Source organism: Branchiostoma belcheri, unplaced genomic scaffold (assembly GCF_001625305.1).
Source record: "Branchiostoma belcheri isolate BF01 breed outbred unplaced genomic scaffold, Haploidv18h27 scaffold23, whole genome shotgun sequence".
Lineage (NCBI taxonomy): Eukaryota > Metazoa > Chordata > Leptocardii > Amphioxiformes > Branchiostomatidae > Branchiostoma > Branchiostoma belcheri.
In genome coordinates this window covers 2,594,248-2,618,657 of record NW_017803824.1, presented here as the reverse complement: position 1 = coordinate 2,618,657, position 24,410 = coordinate 2,594,248, and the positions used below count along the sequence as shown (strand labels likewise).

The window sequence follows — 24,410 nt, the reverse complement described above, 5'->3', positions numbered from 1 at the left end:
TTGCTTTTTGGGGTAAATAATTTGTTTCCGACGTAAATTTGCTGTTTTTCGCTCAGTAAATGACGTCAGTACCTTACGCTAGTATCACATGACCGCCATCTTTCCTCCATCTTGTCTGACAGCGCCCGAAAGGTGTCCGAGGTTCCGCCGATTTTCTCAGCCAAAAACACCGAACAAATTCATCACAATGTCGTCCGACAGCCCACCAGAGTACGTGCACTTCTTTGGCGTGATGGGAGCCACCTCAGCCATCGTTTTCAGCGGTAAGGGTGATTTTTCCTCAGTTCATTTGGTGACGATGATCGCATGAACAAAATCGCATGGACATGGTGGCCGGGGTTGGGCCTAGCCGGTAAACCACATGAAAGAAACGGATCATGGTTTTAGGTCATTTTATGACGGAAATTTTATGCCTCTTAGAGCTAAATTTGCTTGTAGGGAAAATTGACATGTTTAGTACGTCTACAAAGCTGTTCGGTGCGTTTAGAACCGATTTTGTAAAAAATTAAGGTATCCCAAAATTAATCACGGATATGGGCGGATGCCACGGGCCAGGTAGACTACTAAGCATCCATGCATTTTCGCCTGTTACAAAGGATAGCTTCATCCATTCCACCATCTACAGCAATGAAATTCTTGTTTATTCTGCACGTATTTCAATTTTTTTAAATCCATTCTCTGAATGGGATAAATTATGCAACACCCAGGTCGTGCTTTGGGTATCAAGGGATATCCCATCTGTTCAGGTGTCCTTGGGAATTTATAAGGTGTCAGAAATAGAGAGGTCGGAGCAAATGTCAAAGATCATGATTCTTTCTGATTTTATTTGTTGAACAATGTAGAAAACGGCTTTTTCAAAACATACAATGTATTCCTAGCACATAATACAATTACATAGATAGAGTATCATTTTAATATTTCTGTTACATTGACGACTTATGTATAATTTGTTACAGGATATTGAAAGATCTTTGGTAGTTGAAAGTATTAGTTTTGTGAAACAGGAATGGGAAAACGGGGGGATACGGGATTACAAATTATATATTGTTGACCGAATTTCGTTTAAACTATTGAAAGCTTTTTTGATCCACACATTATTAACATCAATATTTTGCACTATCGTAAATAGATCTACTGAGTGGATTGAAGCAAATGTGATACAGCATTTTGCAAATTTAGGACAAGATGTCCAAATTTTCACTTGTGTATCTGACTAGGTGATTAGGTGGACACATTTGTATATCGGATTACAAAATAATCACATGCTTCTTGACACCTTGCCATAAGAGGCATTGGTCATGTGCTACTGTGTCAATAAGTAAACAGTGACAAGGCAGGGAAGGGAATGGCTCATAAACAAAACCGTGAAAAAGTGAAATGCTAAAGAAGATAACAACTTAACAAGTTATCAATGGTTTTTGATTGATATCAACTTTCAAAAATCAAGGTTTTTGATTGATAATGCTTGGCTCGATTTTTTAACTGAATCAATTACTTAGCCTCATTGATCAAAAACCTCTGTGATTGAGTTTTTTCATGACCTTTAAGTTTTATGGACAATTTAGCTATGGGGTTAAAAAATATATTGTATTAAGTATAACTGCAATTTTCTACCCCCAACATCTTATGAGAAAGAATCAAGGATAACTGCAATTTTCTACCCCCAACATCTTATGAGAAAGAATCAAGGATGTAACTGTTTAAAATGCATGACATATGAAACTGAGCCCTGTCCTGCAACAGTAGGTTAAAGATGCTTATAGAATGAATTATGTAAAATGTGGCTTTTTTTATCTGATAATATCAGCAAGAATTATAGGTGCCAGTTTATCTAATAGGTTTACACTAATTACAGTACTACAAATGTGCAGGTATCACACTATGAAAAGTTGGTTGCTGTTGTAGCTAGCCACTGGTGAAAACAAACTACCTGGTAGAAATGGACACAAGGTTGGCTTTCAGACCATGTGAGGCCAGATCATCATTGATACAGATACAAATAGTATTATACAGATGTAAAAACTCATCTATTGTTACATGTTGACCCATACTACAGCATTCGGTGCCGCCTACGGTACGGCCAAGAGTGGAATGGGCATCGCGGCCATGAGTGTGATGCGGCCAGAGCTCATCATGAAGTCCATCATTCCTGTGGTCATGGCGGGTATCATCGCCATCTACGGGCTGGTGGTCGCTGTTCTCATCGGCAGCAACATGGACAACACGGACGCTTACACAACATACAGGTGTGCTGTGGTTTGGTCTGATTTGATTTTCCTTTAATGCCCATCATTCTGGCATACTTATTTTCACCTGAGCGAAGTGAGGAAGGTCGTATAAAGTGCCTTTACCAAGGGCACAAGGTTGGTGACTTGGCAAGATTCGAACCCAGGATCCCTTAATTCTGAGCTGAATGCACTGCCGTTATGCCACACAACACAACCCCACAAGGATCATGTATGTAAACGATACTAAACAGTGGTCAAATTAGATTTGCTGAGGTTGGGAAATGGGAAAATGTAATGAGCTTAAGATACATGCTAATTTGGTGGTTAGTGATGTGATGGCTGGAGCATAGACGGTATGGGTGCCTGTACAACATGCATGTGAAGATAGTCATACGTTGTCAACACTATACTACCAACAAAGATCACTTCAAATATGGAAAGACTTGGGAATCATTAAATCTGATTATCTTTTAGAGCAGCTGCTGCTGGATGTGCCAAGTATGTCCATAAAAGAGCATGTTTTTGAGGGAACACTATTTATCCTAGAGTGCAAATTGAATCTATGACAAATTGTCTTGACGTCATGGCAATGGTGCAAATGTCTTAATCAATAGCTAATGTACAGAGGCTCATCATAATGGATTGGATAGATCTCTGGCTGTTAGCTTTAACTTTGTTCATTCCTCACTGCAAATTCTTGTTTTAAGTTAGAAAGGGAAACTGCAGCAGTAATTTTTCAGGTTGCAACCTTTCCATTATATCACCAACAAGAGCACATTGGTCATGGTATTTTCTGAATAAGTATACCATTAGAAAGAGGGACTGCTTATTCATAAATACACATATCCATAAGTATAGTTTACATTCCAGCCATGCAATTTCTATGTTGTCTACAAGAGTGTCTTCTTGGAAGTGGAATTTGCTTTGCTCAGTGATGATGACTTGTTTGAAGGTTAGATGAAAGGCATGCTGTGATGAAAAGTGGTGATTAACATAAAGGATATCATTCAGGACGGTTATCCTCTGGGAATGACATGCCCATTCATTAATCAATTCATAAAGGGTACAGCCTCGGTACTGGAGCAGAATACCAAATGTGGTACACTTGGTCGCACAATTGAGTACTCATACTATTGAGGCCTCAGCTTTACCTCATGTATACGTTATATATATATGATATAAATGAACAGTGGCTGTATTATGTGTATCTGAATTGAATTCATTCATGGTTGTTCTCTTAGTCATAGAATCTAGTATACGTATACTAGATCTTCAATTTGGAAACATGCAGTCTTGCATAGTCTGCAAGTGTATTGCATAAACATGTTTTGTTTCATCCCAATAATTATCTGTAGTGCATTAATCTTGTCATGTTGTCCAGTCAGTTTTCTTCTTGTTGTTTACATGTACTTAAGGTGTATTTTCCGTATTGCTTACACTGTACATGTATTGTTCCCCTGTTTGCAGGAGCTTCCTACACCTGGGAGCAGGGTTGAGCGTGGGCTTGAGCGGACTAGCTGCAGGGTTTGCCGTGGGGATCGTGGGTGATGCAGGCGTGCGAGGAACCGCCCAACAGCCTCGGCTATTTGTCGGTAAGTTCACGGTGTGGTGGGTTACACATAAAAGCAACATTATGAAGGCCAGATCATGTCAACATACATGAGCCATTCAAGTAAAAACTTTCGTGATTTTAGCCTTTAGAATGCAGGACAGTTGGAATAGCTTTGCTTCTTCATATGAAGCTGTAAAAGGCACACTGTGTTACAAATGTTTCCCCTCTCTTGTTTAAGAGATGCTGTTATTTATTAGCTTCTGTTTTATCCAGATATATTGATGTTTGAACCGCTGTGTTTTTGCAGGTATGATCCTGATCTTGATCTTCGCGGAGGTGCTGGGTCTGTATGGGCTGATCGTGGCTCTCATTCTCTCCACCAAGAAGTCGTAAACGCTTCCCTGACAGTCCCGGGGAACTCTGCCAACCTCTACTTAACTCAGACCTGGACTAGGCAGGGCAATGGGTGGGCCAACTGACAGCTTGAGTTCAAGCAGACAAACAGATAAATTAACAAAATCGGGGTCCAAAAACAGCTTACTTGTTTCATTGAACTTAACTGCTATTTTTGGAAGCAATCAGGTGGGGATAAAATGAAAATCATATATTCATGTATTAATCAGGTTATGACTTGAATTTTGCTGAATTAAAGAAAGAAAATCATATCAGAGATCAGAGCAAAGTATGAAAGCAGGACTTCAGTTGTAGTAGATGAAATATAACAAATACTTATCTACCATTTGGATCTTATGCAAGTTTTGAGAACATTCCACTCGACCCTCTTCTCTAAAGCTGCTAGTCCACTGTGGAGAAAATATGATAACCCAAACATGTGTGAGCAGAAGTCATTCTAAAGCAGGATTTTAATTCATTTCCTTGTGTTGGAAATTACAATTAAAATCCTGCTTCAGAGTAGGACCCATAGTTCCCCTTGAAAACAATAGGAGAGTAGGAAGATGTATGATATTTGCTGTAGGTAGCATTCCAAACTTTTAGCCGCTTGAATACAAGTCTTCCTCAATTCTTACATGATGCACAAATAAACAGTTGAACAGTCAAGTTGAAGTCCACTCAAATCTTAGAAGTCAAGCCCAGTTGGCCACCCATTGTCTACAAGATGTTGGCCTCTGACTCTATATCCTAGTGATCCCAGTTCTCTTATGAAGCCTAATATCATAGGCTACAGTAGATAGAGTGAAGCATTGTAAACAGTGGTATGAATTTTTCGTTTTGTACTGAAGGTGAATCTGTAAAACAGGTATTAGTGAAGTCAAAGCTGCACGAAACTTGAGGTGGGTGAATTAATTATTATTTTAAGTACATAATGTATCTGTGAAAAACTTGTTCTTTGTGTACAGGAGCCAGGAAGGAGTAGTTATCATGAAGAAAATGTTTTTGTCCTGATGAAAAGGGTAATTCCGAGTCTCCAAAAGGAAACAGATTGATCAATGTCACAGATGTATTTATCGTGGATATAGTATATAATATTTGGTGGGGTAGATCAGTGGTTACCTCAGGAGTTTGGTGTTTGCAAACAACATTGGTTTGACTTCGTTGTAACCTTCGTTGTAAAGCAGACGCAAACTTCTTGGGTACGATATATTGTTTCCCTTAAATCTGTGAGGTAATGCCAAGGTAGTAAGTTGGATTTAGACTTGATGTCAGGAAAATATTGTGAAGAAATAGTGTAGGTAAAACAAAAAGGTAGTAGGAAGAAATAAAGAGATGTAAATGTGTAACATTGGAGCATGCCGTGGCAGTGTTCGTAGTGGTCTGCACGTCTCCATGTGATCTGCAATGATAGCTGTAGACTGTAGCATAATCTAGGAATAAATTCAAAAGGATGACGTTGCGAATAAACAAAAAGATTTATGATAAACTTAGGATGTATATACACTACAGATCATATACGCTCACCAGTGTGACATGGGAGGGAACATACTATGCCAATAGCCCTATGTAAACTGTATATTTGCTGTTCATAGCAAGATACAAATAACCCTGCCAGTGCCCAGCTTGGCCAGCAGTCTCTTATTATACTGATTAAACAGTCAGATGCTGCTCCATAACAAAACATAACAGCTTTTCATATGTGCAACAAAGGGACAAATTTGACAAACCCTTACATCTGGTTGGTTGAAACACAAGGCAGTAATGAGTTAAGGTAGCATTAAACATCTCTTAAATGGCTCTGTAAAAAATCTGTCATGTCTCCTGCACCAAGCAGCCAATAAATGTGTTATGTGTAAAATTCTGTGTCTGTTTTTCTTCAACATGTATTTCAAAAGGCGAGATTTAGAGACTGACATACTAATATGAATCGTGATGGTATTTAATAGATGATAGTCTTGGTGCATAATTCTAACATGCTAACATCAGTCTTCTACAACTCAAGTTTTGCTATCATTGGTAATTACAATGACATCAAATACATTACAACCTTAAATTTTAAAACTCCTCTGTATAGATATATTCTAGATAACATGATGAGAGTTTTGTGACTTAAATTTGTAAGAAAACTTCATCTTCCCAAACTGCTGACCTAACTTAAAGCCTAACATTTGGTAAACAGCAGTTTCTCACATCTAACTTTTTAGAAAATTTTCAGTGACTTAGCAAAAGTCCTGCAGTGGGAATGTTTGTGTGAGCAATTAAGAGTTTTGAAATTGTAGACCTAAAATGTAGCGAATCTTCTGTTGCATTTTAGCTTTCACAGCGTATGTTTGATAAGGAAATAACATGTACAAGTAACATTTACAGCAAAAATTACAGCATCTAAATGATACAAGATGACATATCTTGATAAGTAATCAAACAAGTTGTGGTGAGATAAATATTAATCTAGTCCTATTCACCAGGTATACTGACCTGTTTGGCAAGTCTACAATAATATCTCACTACTGGTTAGATGCTACATGGAAAGGAGTACAGACTACTGTACGGTATTGCATTGTTTGTATTGTTTAATACTAATAGTGCAAGAATTTCGAAGTGCCATCCTGCATAGGAGAAGGAATTAAGTTTGATTTTTGGACTTCAAACCCCTTTTCATTTCAATCATGCCTTTTTATAAAGGAACTCCATCAGATTGCCAATTCTTTGCCCATCACATAATAGATGAACTACGGTAGTTCACCTCAACAGCTATTGTCCTTACTAATACTATCTTACGTTTCAGCCTGCTCCTCTGTATCCTTTGGTGTCGCCTGTGTATCACCTTCCCCACCCTGTGGGGCATCCTCGCCCCCTCCCTGGGGTAGCCCCTCATGCCCACCCTGTGGGGCATCCTCGCCCCCTCCCTGAGGTAGCCCCTCATCCCCACCCTGTGGGGCATCCTCGCCCCCTCCCTGGGGCAGCCCCTTGTCCCCACCCTCGGCTTCCCCTCCCGCTGCCTCCTGTGACACTTCGCTGCCAGCGCCCGCGACGCCCTCGTCCAGCTTCTCCTGGTCGGGTTTCCACTCGCTGTCGTTCCCGTTCTCCTCGGAGTTGTCGGAGCTGCTGGGTGCCTCGCCAGACTTGTAGCCGTCGTCGTCCTCGTATATGATGTCCTCGGGGTTGGGCGCCGCGGGCAGAAACTCCTCCCCGGGACACATCTGCTCAAACAGGCGCCTCGCCTGGGGAGGAACAGGCAATGGAATAAGCGGGAAAACTCAACATTTTTGGATGTTAATATATAATCTCCAAGCAGATCCTAGGGTGGCAAAAGACAGTATCAAATTGGCCAGGCAGTATCCATTGGCCCCTTTGGGTGGCGTATTGGACCCTCTCTGGCGAATGGATACTGCCTGGCCAATTTGATACTGTCTTTTGTCACCCTAGGATCTGCTTGGAGGTTAACATAATAAACAGCTTATCGGTACCCCTGACAAGAGCATAACAAAGAAGGTAACAGGGTTTACTGAACTACAACACATTATCTCAGAGCAGAGTTTAATTTACTTTAAAATAAAACGTATGCTGCATTTTGAAATTTTTCTCTAATGATATACACTTTCATAAACGATACAGTTCTTCTATACACAAGAATTCAAAATAGCTCAAACAGAGATACATAAAAAGCTGTTGTTACACAACACAGTCCTACCTGCTGTACTGCATGCTCGTACCCCAGGTCCACCCCTGGCCCAGACGTGACTACGATGTTTTCAGGCAGTCCTGTGTAGAGGGTGCCGGGGTCACAGTCTGTGGTGTCCAGCTGGTTAAAGTACACACACCACAGCACCTTGGGTTTCTCTGACTCTGTGTCTGCATCTTCTGTGTGGACCAAAAAAAATCGAAGTGTTATCTTCATCAAAAGTGTGACTTACTTCCTACTCACAGTGCTTAAATAAAACTTTCCTCAGCAGCAAGCTTTAGATTGACAAGTCTGACAAGTGAAAAGTTTGACATACAAGTAAGGTTTAATTCAAGTGGATACTACCTACTAATATTGATAACCAAGTGTCAAATTGAAATCTGGCTTCAGGCCTGGACTTTGAAGATTTATTTATTTATTAAAATTCATCACAACAGTGAAAGGGACGGGGGAACAGGTGTAACACCTTTACCAGCCCTCGTCCCGATACAGCATACAAATACAATAGGCTCAAGTATAAAATAATGAGTGATTTACATATACATATACATAATGAAAAAGCTTAATATATACAGACTACCGAACCCTCAAATCCTGACAGAAGAGAGAAGGAAGAAAAAGAAAATTTAAGAAGGAAGAAAAAGTTACCTTTGTCCAGAGGCTGAAACAGCTGCTCAGCTGCAGGTTGTAGCTCAGCCTGGGCAGAACCAGTGCCTTGACTTGTCAGGTGAACAACAACTGTGGGAGATACAAGCAGTACAATGTCATGTACATGTGTTTACCGACTTGTACAAAAACAGGGTTCATTTAGACAACCAATTTTCATTCTACACACACACACATACATACATGTACATGCCTGTACGAGCTCAACACACTCCCACAAACACATGTATACAGACGTGTAAAGCACACACACACACACCCTTGCAGAGTCCCATGTCACATGTACTTACACATGCCCTTGGGACAGGCTGATGCCCCGTTCCCCAGTTCCACAGCTCTCACTGGGAAGTTACTGCCTTCTGCTGGTGGGACAGATAGCAGGGTGATCTAAAAGAACAAGGAGATTCACGTGAAATACACTTCACAAGTGTTGACAATCAACTTGACATACATTTCCTTCAAATGTTTATCAAAACATTTGCTCCAAAACTCCTTCTAGTTGACAAAAATCTACTCCCATTACTATTATACCATTCTCACAGCATATGCATTGTCTTTAATCTACATGGGGGTATGTGAAAGATACTGTTACCCTGTCAAATTACATTGGAACAAATGATGTAACCCCCAGATGTGTTGAGTACCTGTTCATTCTCCGAAGCCTTCATGGACCTGTCCGTAAAGAAGATCCCTCTGGATACAGACCTGAGGAACAAGAGTCAGCATTCACAAAATAGGCAACATTTTTTCTCAAAACAAGCCAAAATCAATGTGTGCACATCTATTTGATACACTTTGAATAACCTAAAAATTTTAAACTAGCGATGGGTACAAATCATGGGCAATACTGCCAAACTGTTTGTATGAAGAACTGTACTTTAGTAACTCACCCTGCAGGAGACTCAGGTTTTCTGCACACCTGAGGCACATAAGTGCCTTGCATCACCATCCATCTGGAAAGATACAAAATCCCCAGCTGTAAACAAACACTGCTTGTAATTGACAAAGCAAAAAAATTGGTGACATTATAATATACATGTATAGTAATAGTATTTTTGTGTGCTGGATCAAGTTTAATCTCTTCTTGAGAGATATTCTTTCAACGCAACCCAAAATGCATGTGCTGTCCAAGGCATGCTCTTAACTTACTAGTCGATTGAATGTTGAATTCAGTCTTTGTGAGGGTATACAAAATATATTTGATGGTGGTTAACTCACCTACAGCTGATCCTCTGTCCTTCTGTACACACTATTCCCTTACACCTAGAGAAAAGTAAAATGACATTGAAACACACATGTTTCTCTATGGAACTACAGACATCTTTCACTGAAACTGAAGAAGCAGAGAAGCAATAAACAGCTCTTACTTGTTACTATCCTTGTCTATGATCAACTCCCTGGCAGCCCGGCGCAGACAGTAGATACCAGCAAACACAGCACACATCCTGTAGGGAAGCAGTATAGAGTGGTTGACTACTAGTAACATACAACCAATGGTGTACAACAAGAAAATGCTATTTTAGGTTATATAGTATAACTTATATAATATAAGACTTTAAGGCATTGAATCTTGAAGCAGATGTCAAGATGATCAATTTATCATTTTCTGGCTTTCCCGTTTTTCTGACAAGGCACCATCCATTGGAAATAAAATTACTTTTCCTTTCAACATCTGGTTGGAGATTAACTATTGGTAACAATTGGGGCAAAGGTTGAAGGTTCAAAATGTTGACCTGCAGAAGCACTGAGGCAGCTCCCCTGGTCCGTACAGCGGCCACAGGAACGGTGTGTTGCCATAGCGACCAAGGGACCGCAAAAACCTCTGGGTAGACTTCAAACCCTGAAGAGAAACAGGACATGCATAAAAATCTACAAAATTAAAAATTAACATGTTGGCTTCATCACTACAGGCCCTTATATACTAGTATGCCAACCTGTTGCTGTACAGCATGTTACAAATGTACTATGTTCAAGAGTATGAAGATATTCCAGTCAAAAATGTTTCCTTTTGGAAAAACGTAAGAAAAGCAATTGGTTGGACATCTGCACATCAAGGTTATTAACTTAAGGTTTGTATTACCTCCAGAGTTGTGGCATCTCTTGTTGCCATGGCGATGGCATGGAAGATGAAGTGCTGTAGGTTTGGAGTCAGCTGTCTGGACTGGAGGTACTCGGAGAAGGGCTTCTCCTCCCAGCCTGGAGCACAGATAAACCCAACAGTTATACCCAACACTTCAGACAAAACATGTTCTTAGAAGTTGGTCTATGGCTGGCCAGCTGTAATGCCACCAGAAGGACAGAAAGACTCCTTTGACCATTTCCAGTACAGCTTTTCTTTTTAAATCTGAGGACCAACAAATTAGACTGATGCAACCTTACTTGTACTTCCTGTACTTACCCTGGTAGTCTTCCGAATGTTGCTCATACTCCACACAGAACGTGAGGAACTTCATCAGCATCCGTTTCTCCAGCACCGTCACAAACTTACTGCTGAACACGTCTGCCCTCGAACATGGTACCTGGGGACAGCCAATCAGACTTAAGTGCTGATACTTCACAAGCTGATGATAGCAGATCAACCATTTCATGTAAAGCCACACCTGCCCAAGAAGCCATCTCTTCAGTTCAAGCTGGCCACATAGCCATAACAACCATATTTTCCCAGTCTCCAATATTTTTCCATACATGCACCAAGGAGGCATGTCCAAGAAGACCACTTTACCTCAGTCACCTTGGGCAAGTTTCTGAATGAATTTATCATCACAAGTACATTTTGTAATAACATCCATCACACATCTACTGCTTCCCTTTAGTCTCACCTGTTCCAGTTTCCCATTCAGCAGTGTGAGGATCCTGCTGACAGCCTTGAACTCACAGTACCGGCTGATGTTGGAGGTGATGAGCAGCTCCACCAGGGAACCGCGCCCAAACAACATCTGAGGAACAACAAACAACCAAGTTATCAATGTATGGCAAGAATCCTGAATAGGAATGAGGGAATTCAGGCCGAGTTTAATGGTTATGTTTGTTGTGGAGTAGTGTGGCTATGAGAATAAAAAATCACAGCCTTTAAGTCACCTCACCAAAGGAGGTTTCAATTAACCTCCTTGACACCCCTTTAAAGTTATGAAGCTATGCGCAATGATAGTACATGTATAGTCTTCATACAACTGAGATACCACAGGAATAACGGCTCAGGTACAAAATGTATTTGAATATTTGTGCATGAATAACTACAGCCAACTGACCTTAGGAGAGAGGTCAATGTTGAACCTCCTCCACTCCTTGTGAATGTCGTCCATGGTCCATTTCTTAGGTTCTACTTTCTTTGGAGGGTCTGCTTTTACTTGTACCTCTTCCTGCTGTACACCACTACCACCTGGTGCTGGGCTGTCATGTTTCTCTTCTTCTTGCCTATCTTTCTTGTCTGCCTCTGGGCTGTCTTGTTTCTTCTCTTGTTCCTTTTCTTCTGGGCTGTCTTGCTTTTCTTCTTCACACCTGTCATCACTTTTATCATCACTTACAGTTTCTTCAGTCACAGATCCAGCTGCAGCTTCACCTGACTGCTCACCCACATCCTTGGGTTGTTCTGAATCTTCTGTAGTATGAATCTGCTGCTGGGTTTCCTCTGTGGTTGTCTGTTCCTCTTCTTTGTCAGTCACTGTTTCCGACTGTTCTTGTGATTCTTTCTCTACAGGTGGGAGTTCTTCTGCCTTTTCTCTAAAAGAGGTGGAAATAAAGAACACATAATACAACCTGATATGCTGGTCTTAAAATGCTACAATGGTCTACAATGGTCAACCACTGCTCCCTGATGACTTAACCGTTACATCATTGCAATACAATGACTTTCCTCCTCTATGAGACAAATTGTGGGAATATTGCCCTTACCTGACATAAGTAAACATCTCTAAGTTGGATATGGTGTTTGCCTGCTGAGGGACTGACATTGCTGTCTCCCCCTCCTCCAACTTGGAACATTCCACAGGTTTGGTCCCTTCTGCTTCATTCATCGCTTGAACAACTGGATGCTGGAAAAATATATAATAATAAAATTATAGAAGAACCCCAATATCCACCCATTAGAGGAAAACTGACAGAAATTGAGAGGAGGCTTCATCACTTCCTCCTCATAACCATCTAACTAACAAATGAACAGCTGCAGTTCCAATGAAAACTGCTAGAGTACAAATGTACTCGCTACACTTCTCTACAATATAAATTTAGAAATTACTCTTTTGTTAACACATCTCCTGGACTTTCTGAAACAAAAGAGCCTGAAGATCCTGATTATGATGAACAGTCTTTATATAAAATATCAAGGGAGGCAGGGATAATAGGGTAAAGGTCAGTGTTTGAGTCCATAACCATTTTACCCACTGTCTGTCTGGTGATCCACCGCTGTAGACCATCCCAGTTGAAGGTGGCCCAGTCTCCGCTGTAGTAGTCATTTCTGCAAGGGAACAAATAAAATTAAAGATGCATATTAAAAACATAGCAAGACATTTTATAGTAGTTTCATTGATTCTGATTGTTCGTATATCAAAGCCCTTAACTGGTTAATCAAACATAATGGTTGACATGGTTAATCAATGAAGATCCACTCACCTGTCTAAATGCAGCACTTTCTGTCCACAGCGGGCCAGGGCAGCAGCCAGGATGGACTCTGCCATCCCTGGAGACACAATTGATCAGAAATACAAAAGCATTCAAAGACATATACACTGTATTCTCAATCACACCAAGGAGGTTAAAAAAGCTTGATCACACCAAGGGCATTATAATGTTCTTCATCACACCTTTTAACACACAGGTTTCAGATCTGATTACAATATCATTATCACATGCAAATTCTGGCAATGATTGAAATGTGATATATGGCTAGCACGATAGAAAAGTAACGTTTTAACGTTATTATACCTATAAAACATGCAATTTCTATGTTTTATGGCCCTACACGGAAAATTAACTTCCCTTTTTGGGGCGTCCACCATATATAATATCAAGGAGGTTCCCCTTCATAAACCTACTTGAATTTGAGTGCAAGGGACAGGGCCAGGGGCGTTTCATATCATTTTCATTCTCGTGATATTTTCAAAATTAAAGAGAAATCGGTGATACAACGTGGTGTTTCAAATTCTACGCTGTTTCTTCTTCTTTTGCTTACAGAAATAGGAGAAACAGTCGAGAATCTACGGCTTACCAGTGCCCAAAACAATCGCATCAAATTCTGTAGGCAGCTCGTCCGCCATGATGGTGGGTCTTTCTAAAGGACAACTTGATACGGGGGTGAGCCAATTTGTATTAACAATAAAGAAAAATCACAAAGCAAACAATTTTAATATTAAATGTAAAAATCTGATGTAAAAATTTATAATAATTATTTATCACGTTTTAAAAATGGATTAAAGGCAAAACAAACCAATGTATACGCTTCTTTTTCTAATCAAAAAGAGTAAGAACCCCCGTAATAACATGGTTCACTCCATTTCCGGGTTTATTGACACTTGCATAGTGTAGAGTCAGAATGACCTCATCAGCTGACATGACATGCCCAGAATTATGAAGTTGTTTGTTCACACGGACTCGTGATCGCGTCGTGAGGCCTTTTGGAGCGGGTTTAGCGGGCCTGATACCAGTGGATGGACTGTGAATACACGGCGCTAACCACAGGTATGTCTAGTGTGTGTGTTTTCTATAAACGTACTGCGACTTTTAGACAACTTAATGAATGACATAATTTTTCACAAGACCCCCCCTCCCCCAAGGATGTTGGAAGGATTATGACAATATTTTTATTTAATAACCTGATTTTAGAGATTGTTTATTCCGCAAACTTTGTTCTGCCACAGACCTAGACGTACTGGAATGGGTTTGGTGTGGAATAATCTGGTTTGTTCTAGCTCTAGACATTGTTTAAAGCTATCTATTGACAATGCCCCTACTGTACTTGGTGACAGTGAGTTCCACTCTGCGATAGTTCTAGGAAAGAATGAATTCTTGAACACCTCAATCCTTGGTTGATAACTCTGGTACTTGAATGCGTGGCTATTTCTTGTTCTCTTCTGGGCTGGTATTAGGTACTTAGTAGTTGGGACATCCACCAGTTTATTAGTCATTTTGTACATCATGCATAGTCTAGACATCTTTCTTCTGTCTTCCAGTGAAGTCCACTGTAGGTTTCTTTTCATTTCCGTGACACTAGCACCTCTTACATAGTTGTTCATACAGAATCTTGCAGCTTGATTCTGTACCCTTTCCAATTTGTCTTTGTCTTTCTTTGTATATGGATCCCATACTGTCGCAGCGTATTCTAGGTTCGGTCTTACAAGTGACGTGTATGCAAGTGATTTTACTCTAGTTGGACATGCCCACAGATTACGTTTAATCACTCCCAATGTCTGTTTCGCCTTAGTTGTGATATTATTAACATGTGTACCCCACTTCAGTCCGCTTGTCAGCGTGACGCCCAGATACGGATGGATTTTTGTGGTTGCTAAAGCCTGACCACAAAACTGGTAGCTAGTTGCATGTGGTGTTCGTTTGTTTGTTATGTGCATAATGTAGCATTTTTCGGGATTAAACTGCATGAGCCATTTGCTTTGCCATTCTTCCAGGGTGTTCAGGTCTTTTTGGAGAAGTTGTGAGTCGGTCTGTGTAGAAAGCTCTACATACAATAGACAGTCATCGGCAAATAACCTCACATTTGAGTCAAGCTGATCTGGTAGGTCATTTATATACAAGAGAAAGAGCAATGGCCCCAGGACGGTTCCTTGAGGGACCCCAGACGCTACTTTAACTGGAGCCGACGCCTTCCCTTCAACCACTACTGTTTGCTCCCTGTTGGTCAGGAAAGCCTTTAACCAATTCAGCGTAGGGCCTTGGATTCCATAATACTCCAGTTTTGAGATGAGCCTGCCATGGGGGACTTTATCAAAGGCTTTAGTGAAATCAAGTATTGCTAAATCTACCTGCCGTTTACTGTTTAGTGCGCATGCTATGTCATGGACTGTTAGTATAAGCTGTGTTTCTGTGGATCGTTTGGCTCTGAATCCATGCTGGTAATCTGTTAATATACTGTAACTTTCTAGGTGCTTCATGATTTGGCTATGGATAATATGTTCAAGTAGTTTGCAGGATATGCAGGTCAGTGAAACAGGTCTGTAGTTGCTGGGGACCGCTCTATCTCCTTTTTTAAAGATGGCGCATATATTTGCATCCCTCCAATCTTTAGGGATTTCTGCAGTGTTTAGCGAGTGTTGGAAAATATTGGTTAGAACAGGCGCGATTTCACTAGCTGTCAACTTGAGGAACCAAGGTGGTATTTGGTCTGGTCCGGATGCTTTAGAGGGATTGAGACCTTGAAGCATTTTTTCGACACCATCAGTAGAAACTACTATATGTTCCATTGGAGGAGTACAGGGCTGGCCTAGAGATGGCATATCTGTGGTGTCTTCCTCTGTGAAAACACTTTTGAACTGTGAACTGAGTACTTCTGCTTTTTTCCCACTGTCACTGATGATGGTATTTCCCACCTTTAGGGGTGCTACCCCGACAAGGTCTTTCCTCAGTCCTTTTATGTACGACCAGAATGTTTTGGGTTTGTCAACTATAGCTTCTCCCAGTATGTCTGCCACGTATTTAGAGTAATCCGACACTTGAGGAACCAGTAATAAACCACGTATCGCACTTCCCTGAGTGTGTTACTCCAGTATCAAATACAGTATCAAATCATGATCAATATAATTTTTTTCAGATCTCAAGGTTTAGTGATGTTGACAAATACTTAACGGGGGGTGTCCTAATTCCGACCTACCCCTAATTCCGTACTAGTTTGAAAAATCCTTGTCGCCGCGCTATGCATGGGAGCACGTGCCTATAAATAACCACAAGAATGGACAAAGTTTCTGTGTTGATATCGGTATTCTCACAAAGTTTGTTCCAGTTCGCACGCTCCGATAACAAATGATTGAAAAATCTGTATAAATTCGACTCTTGTTCGGGGGTTGACGAGCGTGTTAAAAAACGCAGCTTGATTTTGAAACAGCCGCTTGGGAGCAAGTAGCGTAATGGTACAAAGAAGACTTGTTTGGGACAGAAAAATAGTTATAGATTGTTTTAGTCATAATTTGTGTACTTTAGATACCTAACTCTCTCCTCAGATTGGCCTTTGTTAGATACTAGGTCGGAATTAGGGCACCCCTTTTGCGATAGAACGTTCCACCGGCAGAATGACGAAAAACCTGCCGTAAGTTTCGCGAACCATTACGCTTGGGTGCAAGGCGCCACACTAAAGTGAAATACACACGTCAGCTATTTAGCTTTAATCGTTGTTATCTTTATCTGTAAATATTATAGCTCGTGTTAGGCGGGTTTTTGGTGAGACAAACCATTACCAAAGGTATGTGCGTTTGCATGGAACATAGGTCGGAATTAGGACCCCTCCCGTTACCTTTACTTACAGTAGACCACCATTAATTGTTTACCAAAATTGGACGGTGTGATCAAGGAGGTTCGAAAAGGTTCCTTTTTGAACCTCCTTGGTGTGATTGTGTACTTCCGTTTTGTTGTTATTGATGGATTTCAAAGTATGGTTCATGTAAACAGAGGCTCTTTAGAAAGTCGATTGGCTGATTGGCTAAATAAAAACAGCCCAGAAAAACATCAGCTATGTTTAGATGCAGGCTGTCCTTGGTGCCACTGCCAAGGATTATTATCTAACGTCATGTGTTTGGTATTGTGTGCATCACAAAATGATATACACATGTATAACATTACATGATTTGAAAGATCATTTGCCCTGATTTTTGTGGTCAATCAGGAAGATGCTAGAAAAACAGGAAATTATCTTTATTTCCCCAAGGGAGTGAAGTCTTGTTTTTTTGGCTTATCTGTAAGTTGTCTGTGTATGTGTCTAACCTTGTTATTGTAATAAGTTCTATCTGTCTGTTTTTCTGTGATATAAATATACGCACATTGGAACATTGACATACATTGATTTCCTTAGTGTTGCTATTTTTGTCTGTGGGACTAGAAGGCATGCAAAGCAGTATGGGTAAGGGTTTGAAGTCTGCCATCATCTGTAGCTGATGAAGCTATTTATTTGTGCAGATGTCTGCTTTCCAACAGTTTTATTACATAATCTTGCATTATTCTGCACTTTGTACATTGGTCATGTGAGGCTCTAGTCTGGGTCACGGGATATATAGACCAAAAGTCAATGCGCTTACACTATAAAATGACCTGACCCTACCACCAGATCTTCCATTCGTACAAATGTACATTTGTTTCCTACATTTATTTACCTGGCTTTAATATTAAGCTGGGTCCACCATATTCACAAATTTTGCAGGCGTCAATTGCTCTCATATCGCACTTATTAGAGTTTGTTTGGGCCAGTGCCTTGTCATGCTATGGAATCTCAGCTAGAGTACAAATGTATGACCTGGGAAACAAACAGAAGAGTCAACATGTACTCAGGACAAACCATTTCTTTTTGAGGGGGCTTTTTGTATAACCTTAAGCAGGACCTTGTAACCCAACATGTAAATAGCATTATTTGTCAACAGATGTGATCTGGCACTGTGTATTGACTAAAGGCTAAGATGCAATGTAAATACAGACTCAGAGAAATGTGGTTCCATAGTGATTCCCCTGTTGTGCACGTATTGGTCCAGTCCAGAAAGGTACACAGTGACTCCCCCGTAAATGTAATGGTTCAGCCTGGAAAATCAATACGGTACATAGATGGATTGAATGGACTTTACCCGGCCTATGTGGCACTATGGAGTTTCTCCGGTGCACCGGATTTGCTGCCAGAAGGGCGCCTCACCTGTAGGATCTGTGTAAGATGCAGGTGTGACAAGGTGTCATGGCAGGTACATATCATAGTAGTCATAACACATACAGAATATAGCCACTCTACAGTAGTATTAAGCTTTCTTGTAGCCATCTTGCTCTGGAAAGCAATCTTCTACTGAGAGAGCAATTTGTATCCCAGTCAAATTAGCTTGAGTAGTGAATACATGTGACGGATGGTTATGGAACCAAAGGAAATGTACTCTTGTGTTTTGCGAGTGTTTGCTGTGTCCGTCGCATTCTGTGTACGATCATTGTAATGATCCATTGGGCAAACAACCATTTTGCCTTGCTCTTAGTCTTACCATTGTCATTTGTTGCTGAGCCTTAAGCACCTCTTAAGCTGTCAGATATCTAGCTGTCAGATTTTGTATATTCCTACAAATAAAACTGAATTAATTTGAGCCAGTTTTGGGTACATCCTGCTTCTGTAAAATCATAAGTGATTTTGCTCCTGTAGAGATTTCTAATACAAGCCTACGGCTAGGCTATCTTCAATGGAATTTAGATGTTTGTTTACACCAAAAGAGACAATCTAACTGTTTATTGTGTATTCATTATCTGTATGGTAGCTGTTGCGCTTGCCTACTACTACACAGTCATGTTGATTTTTATTTTGTATATTTTCAATTGCAGACTCTACAGCCATAGAAGAAGTAGAAGACGTAGCACCGACACAGCTGTCAGTTTCCAAGTCAGATTTAGAAGACGAGACCGAGGAAATAGAACTGTTCGACATGAGCGCCGTGAAGACAGTGCAAGCGTCGGTCAACCAGGAGCGTCAGCCACTGATAGGCAGCTCAGACACAGACCCAGAGACAGACGTGCGAGTACCCAACTCTCACAACAAGGAGCTCTTGTCAGAAGCAAGAGCATTCACCCCAAATTCTGTCTCGTATGTACATGATTTACTTTTAAAGTGACTGAAAAAAAAACAAAAAGTCACAGAGATTTTGACATTTTTTGCAGAGGCTGCTTTACCATTCATTGTTGCACTTTTCTCACATCTAGTGAACAAGCAGTGCAATGTACATGGTTATTTTGAGACAGAAATTGTTAAAAACCTGACATGTCTCTAGGGCATATTGATCACTAGATCGCTTTAACCTTAATCTGCTTCTTAGGTTTAAGCCATTTTAGGAGGACAGTAACATCTGTTTCATGTATCACTGTGATATTAGACTAGATAAAGAAGACTCAGATGTAATCTTCAACTATTTCTGTATACTCTGCAGCAACTTTGAAGCATTAGTGCATCTCCTGAAAGGTAACATTGGCACAGGGCTACTGAGTCTACCAGTGGCAGTGAAGAATGCGGGGGTCGTTGTGAGTACATTGAATTTTAGTCCTTTCGTTGATTAATTTGTGAGGATCAGAGATCTTAGTTAAGATGATCAAAACATGTTTTCAGTTAGAGAAATGATCTGTGGGTCATTTGATAATTCCTGTATAATCTAAACCAGCTAGGGATGAAGTTTTTCAGATTTTTGATTTGTTGTGATCATCAGTTTATCATAAAGTTTATGAATCAAATGTCTTCTGGAAATATTAGTGACTTTTGTTGGCATAATCATGTTTCTAAAAGATTTTTTTTCCCCAGGTGGGTCCAGTGGGCCTGATTGTGATGGCTGTATTTTGTGTATACTGTATGCACATGCTGGTCAGATGTAGCCACAAGCTCTGCAGAAAGTAAGGACACAATTGCAATTTCTACTCAGTAGGACAGATTATAGCATTCAGCCTGAATGGACTATACTTTTCTGTAGTAACTTGTTTGGTAAAGCATAGCCATCTATTTTCTAAATCAAACAAAAGTGGTATTGTTGAATAAAATTTGCCAATGTTACATATTATGACAGTTATATCTTGCCATAGTAGTGTTTTGTTGTTTGAAGTAAAAATTACTACGACTCACTCACACTAACTTACTTACTCACTATCCAGTTTAATGTCAGTTCTTCTCGGTCCCTGATCACAGCTCGCCATTTGCCTCTATCCTGTGGGTGCATACTGTGTACGTCATTAGACACAAAGAGAACAGTCCTTTTAATGCTGTTGTTTGCCCCCCTCCCCAGATGTGGTCACACCAGTATGGACTACGGTGAGGTGGCAGAGAACGCCTGTCGGGTGGGGCCGATCATGTTCCTACGGCGACACCGTGTGGCGGTGAGGAGAGTCGTGAACGCCTTCCTCCTGCTGACCCAGCTCGGCTTCTGCTGCGTCTACTTCGTCTTCATGGCCAGGAACGCAGAGCAGGTCAGCTGGTCTTCAGAAATTCAGTTATACTCATATTCCTGTATTCAATGTAGCTCCTCAGAGACATAGTTACTGTATTACTGTGATAACAGGAAAACTCTTGGCAATTGAAAAGTGACTTCCTTCATATGCAAGTTGGTATGTTGTTTGTCCGTCAATGTGACGATGACTGAAAGTTGGCAAAAAGCATGTGGAAGTAAGCAAGCTAGACTCTTTGCCCAGTGATAACTAAGACTAAGAACCAAGTCTATCGTAAACCTTCTTGGCATAAAATTTATAGCGACAGTTGTGAAAGATACTAAGCATACCTTGAAAACTGTCAATATCATTTTGACAAATGTAATGGCATATTTTCCCATCATGAAATCTAGAATTTGTATCTACATGTATCTGACCCCACAGATATTCATGCCTTTGTATCAATATTTGTGAAATGTAATAAACATACTTTCAAAACTGTCAATATATTTACATGTATCATCACGAAAAGTAAACAATTAGAAGTAAAATTTGTACCTATCCATCCCCACAGATCCTCCAGTCCTTCCCCGGCCTGCAGCACGCAGAGTTCCCCCCAGTCCAGGCCTTCCTCGCTGCCTTCCTCCTGCCCATCATGCTGATCTGCTTCATCCAGAACTGGGACCACCTGGCGCCCATCTCCACGGTCGCAAACGTTGTGATGGTGGCCGGCCTGGTGCTGATCTATCAGTACATCTTACGGCGGCTCAAAAACCCCGCCAACTACCCAGCATTCTCCTCTGTGGGAGAGCTGCCGCTCTTCTTTGGCACAGCGATATACTCTTTTGAAGGGATAGGAATAGTAAGTCTGACCCAATCAATTAATGCTCTCCCTACTATGTAACCCAGTAACCAATAGAGCATTGGTAGTTGAACAGCTAAAGGTTAAAAAGTTGATAAATTTGAATAGATTTCTGATTCGGAAAAGATCACTAGCTTTTAAGTTTTGACTTTAAACTTACTAATAGATTATTACACAGAAAACTTTCTTGTCTACTAAAAAGAGGACTTTGACTCAAAAGTTGAAAAGCAACTATACATTTAGACCCTAAAAAGGATCATCCTCTTTCCAGGTTGCCCATTGTCTGACGTACATTTTACAATACAGGTATTTAAATTTTTGCAGATCCTACAAAAAGATCTCTCTCGTAATACAATGAAGACATTCTGTTTTACTGACAGACTGATGTCCATGTTCCCCTCCCCAGGTTCTTCCTCTGGAGAATAAGATGCAGAACCCGCAGTCCTTCCCCATGGTGATAAACGTGGGCATGGGGATGGTCACCTTCCTGTACGTGTCACTCGGGTTCTTCGGATACCTCGCCTTCGGGAATCACGTGGAAGGGAGCATCACCCTCAACCTACCCACCATGCCTTCACCATCTGTAACTCCGTCAGAGCAAGCGTATGTTTCTTCCTCAAACAGAAAAATCTTAATTTCTATGATGTTACTTATGTTGTAATAAAAATTGCAGTACAATACACACATTTTACCTATAGCATAGAAACGAATGTTATAAATTAGTTGTTCATCAAAGTGTGAGTGGATTGAGTACTTTCCTCCAGATTTGCACAGACCTTGCAGCGCTTTGCATTTGTTAGCCACTGTTATCAAAATTGAAAAGGGCATCTCAATAAACTGAAACTGTATAATGACATACAAAATTACCATGTACTGATGAGCTATGAAATTTTCAGTGAGTCACAGCAGATAGACACCAACATGACAAACAGCTTTATTGATGTGACCCCACTTGATTAATATCAAGATTAAGATTCAATTATGCACTACACTTAGTAGTTTTTCTCTTCTGTTTCCAGGCTGTATGTAGTGGTGAAGCTGATGTTTGTGTTCTGTATATTCTGCACCTACGCCGTGCAATTCTACGTCCCCATCAACATCATCTGGCCTTCCCTGAAGTCACGAGTCAGTCATCGGTTCCAGACAGTCGCAGAATACCTCCTCAGGGCAGCTCTGGTCATCATTACATGTAAGTGGTACACTAAGTTGTGGTCCTCTTAAACTGGCCAACTGGTAGATGTACGATCATTTGTTCCCTTCTTGATATATAACTACATCATCATCGGTCGGCTGTAGAGCAGTCAATCACACAGATATCCTTCAAATAACAATATACATGTATGACTAGAATACCAATTTGGCATATATGTATATGACACATTCTGTACATTGTACATGTACAGAAGGTGCCATGCATATACATAGATGTCTTTTAGGCATAAAATGCCTACCGAGATGATTACTTTACTAAGTATAGTCAAAGATTTGTCACAAGGATGATGGCTGAGATTAACAGTTTCCTAGTTTTGGCTTCCTATCAGAAAGTCTTCATCAGAAAAATGTCTTTACTAAGTGTGTTCATGTCTCCCCACAGTTGGGCTGGCAGCAGGAATACCAGAGCTGGGTCTCTTCATCTCCCTTGTGGGTGCCTTCAGCAGCAGTGCTCTGGCGCTCATCTTTCCTCCACTTATAGAACTACTGGTCAAATACGAGGACGGCCTCCACTGGTTCGTTGTCCTCAGGAACGTAGTCATCTTCCTGTTTGGTTTCGTAGGGTTTCTAGCCGGTTCGTACGTTTCCATAGCACAAATTGTGGACTCATTTTCCAGAAAAGTAGCGCCAACGCTTGCACCAACATTTTCCACAGGATAATGTTTGGGGGGATTTCCTTATTTTGTGTATGTTTTAAAATGGGTAGAGTCAGTTTACAATTAGACATCTTCTCACAATCATGTTGATTTGAAGTCTATGGGGTAAAATTACAAGTCTGTACTTTTCAAGACTCTGTTAGGCCTCGTTCATGATTGAAATGTGTTCCGGTTTGGCCACGATCCGAATCGAAACGGAATATATTTTTGGCCATTTTTGCGTCCGTGATTCAAAACTTGAACCCACACTGGAAACGGTTTCACACCTCGAATTGACTTGCATTTCATATGTATATCACAATTTCTTTGAATATTTCCTGAGAACCCGGCTCGTAAGGCGGAGAGTTTACGCCTGTCCGGGCTGAGTGGTCGCTCGTTCCCGATTCATGTCCTCCCCATGGCATAGGCTGTGCCCCGGACGCATCTGGCGCAAACCCCCACGGTCCGCCGCCCCAACGTCCCCGTTGGGATACCACTCGCCCTCACGCCCAGGGTAGGTTCTAGTACACACCATCCAGTTTCCTCTGGATCTCCTGATTTACCCAAGTCAATATCGGAATTCGAAGTCCCGTTTCCTCAGTCGACCAGTAATTAGAACTCGATGTCAAGATTGTACGATTCAAGTAGAATTTTCGGCAGTACAAGCCACTGCGCCGCAAACTATGACCGACCGTGGCCCCCACGTACCCGGGAGTACAGCGTCGAACCGGAACGATTCGCATCCGAGCATTCATGATTACAATTCTACGAATGCGAATCGTATCGTATCGTTTCAGACCACCTCGCGAGGTGGTTCAGAATAAATCGCAACGGAACCGGTTTGGAGCGTTCATGTTCCTAAATGAATCGATTTATTTCTTTAAATCGAATTGATTCGCAACAGATATCCAATCATGAACGGGGCCTAAGTCAGTAAAACATTGATAGGAATCAAGGAACCCAGGAAATATTATACGATAAATTTTGTTATCATATTGTGCATTTATAGATATATGTTTGATATTAAACAGAAACTATTTAACAAGTGAGTCTTTTAATCTGGTTGTCTCAAAAGTATTGCATTCAAACCAGTGAATATATGATCATT

General features: G+C 40.8%; 3 protein-coding genes across 3 annotated transcripts; 2 read left to right on the top strand and 1 right to left on the bottom strand.

Moving 5' to 3' along the window:
* The first annotated feature begins 101 nt into the window (after positions 1 to 101).
* LOC109470640 (V-type proton ATPase 16 kDa proteolipid subunit-like) lies at positions 102 to 6,031 on the top strand. The gene is made up of 4 exons (XM_019769664.1): positions 102 to 263; positions 2,057 to 2,246; positions 3,696 to 3,820; positions 4,088 to 6,031. Exons 1-4 carry the CDS (start codon positions 188 to 190, stop codon positions 4,171 to 4,173), a joined length of 477 nt encoding a protein of 158 aa, XP_019625223.1. The 5' UTR covers positions 102 to 187; the 3' UTR covers positions 4,174 to 6,031.
* A 916-nt stretch (positions 6,032 to 6,947) lies between these two features.
* On the bottom strand, positions 6,948 to 13,786 carry LOC109470567 (rab proteins geranylgeranyltransferase component A 2-like). The gene is made up of 17 exons (XM_019769531.1): positions 13,725 to 13,786; positions 13,130 to 13,196; positions 12,902 to 12,974; positions 12,413 to 12,552; positions 11,770 to 12,241; positions 11,341 to 11,457; positions 10,920 to 11,040; positions 10,602 to 10,717; positions 10,255 to 10,361; positions 9,889 to 9,966; positions 9,740 to 9,784; positions 9,412 to 9,474; positions 9,166 to 9,226; positions 8,812 to 8,908; positions 8,504 to 8,593; positions 7,865 to 8,034; positions 6,948 to 7,394 (listed from the first exon to the last, which is right to left on the bottom strand). The coding sequence occupies exons 1-17, from the start codon at positions 13,771 to 13,773 to the stop codon at positions 6,948 to 6,950; spliced, it is 2,313 nt and encodes a 770-aa protein (XP_019625090.1). The 5' UTR covers positions 13,774 to 13,786.
* Positions 13,787 to 14,023: 237 nt separating this feature from the next.
* LOC109470659 (proton-coupled amino acid transporter 1-like) lies at positions 14,024 to 23,460 on the top strand. Its single transcript, XM_019769688.1, has 9 exons — positions 14,024 to 14,194; positions 19,016 to 19,274; positions 19,615 to 19,705; positions 19,980 to 20,068; positions 20,455 to 20,635; positions 21,168 to 21,455; positions 21,862 to 22,058; positions 22,475 to 22,644; positions 23,050 to 23,460. Exons 1-9 carry the CDS (start codon positions 14,164 to 14,166, stop codon positions 23,325 to 23,327), a joined length of 1,584 nt encoding a protein of 527 aa, XP_019625247.1. The 5' UTR covers positions 14,024 to 14,163; the 3' UTR covers positions 23,328 to 23,460.
* Positions 23,461 to 24,410: the final 950 nt, after the last annotated feature.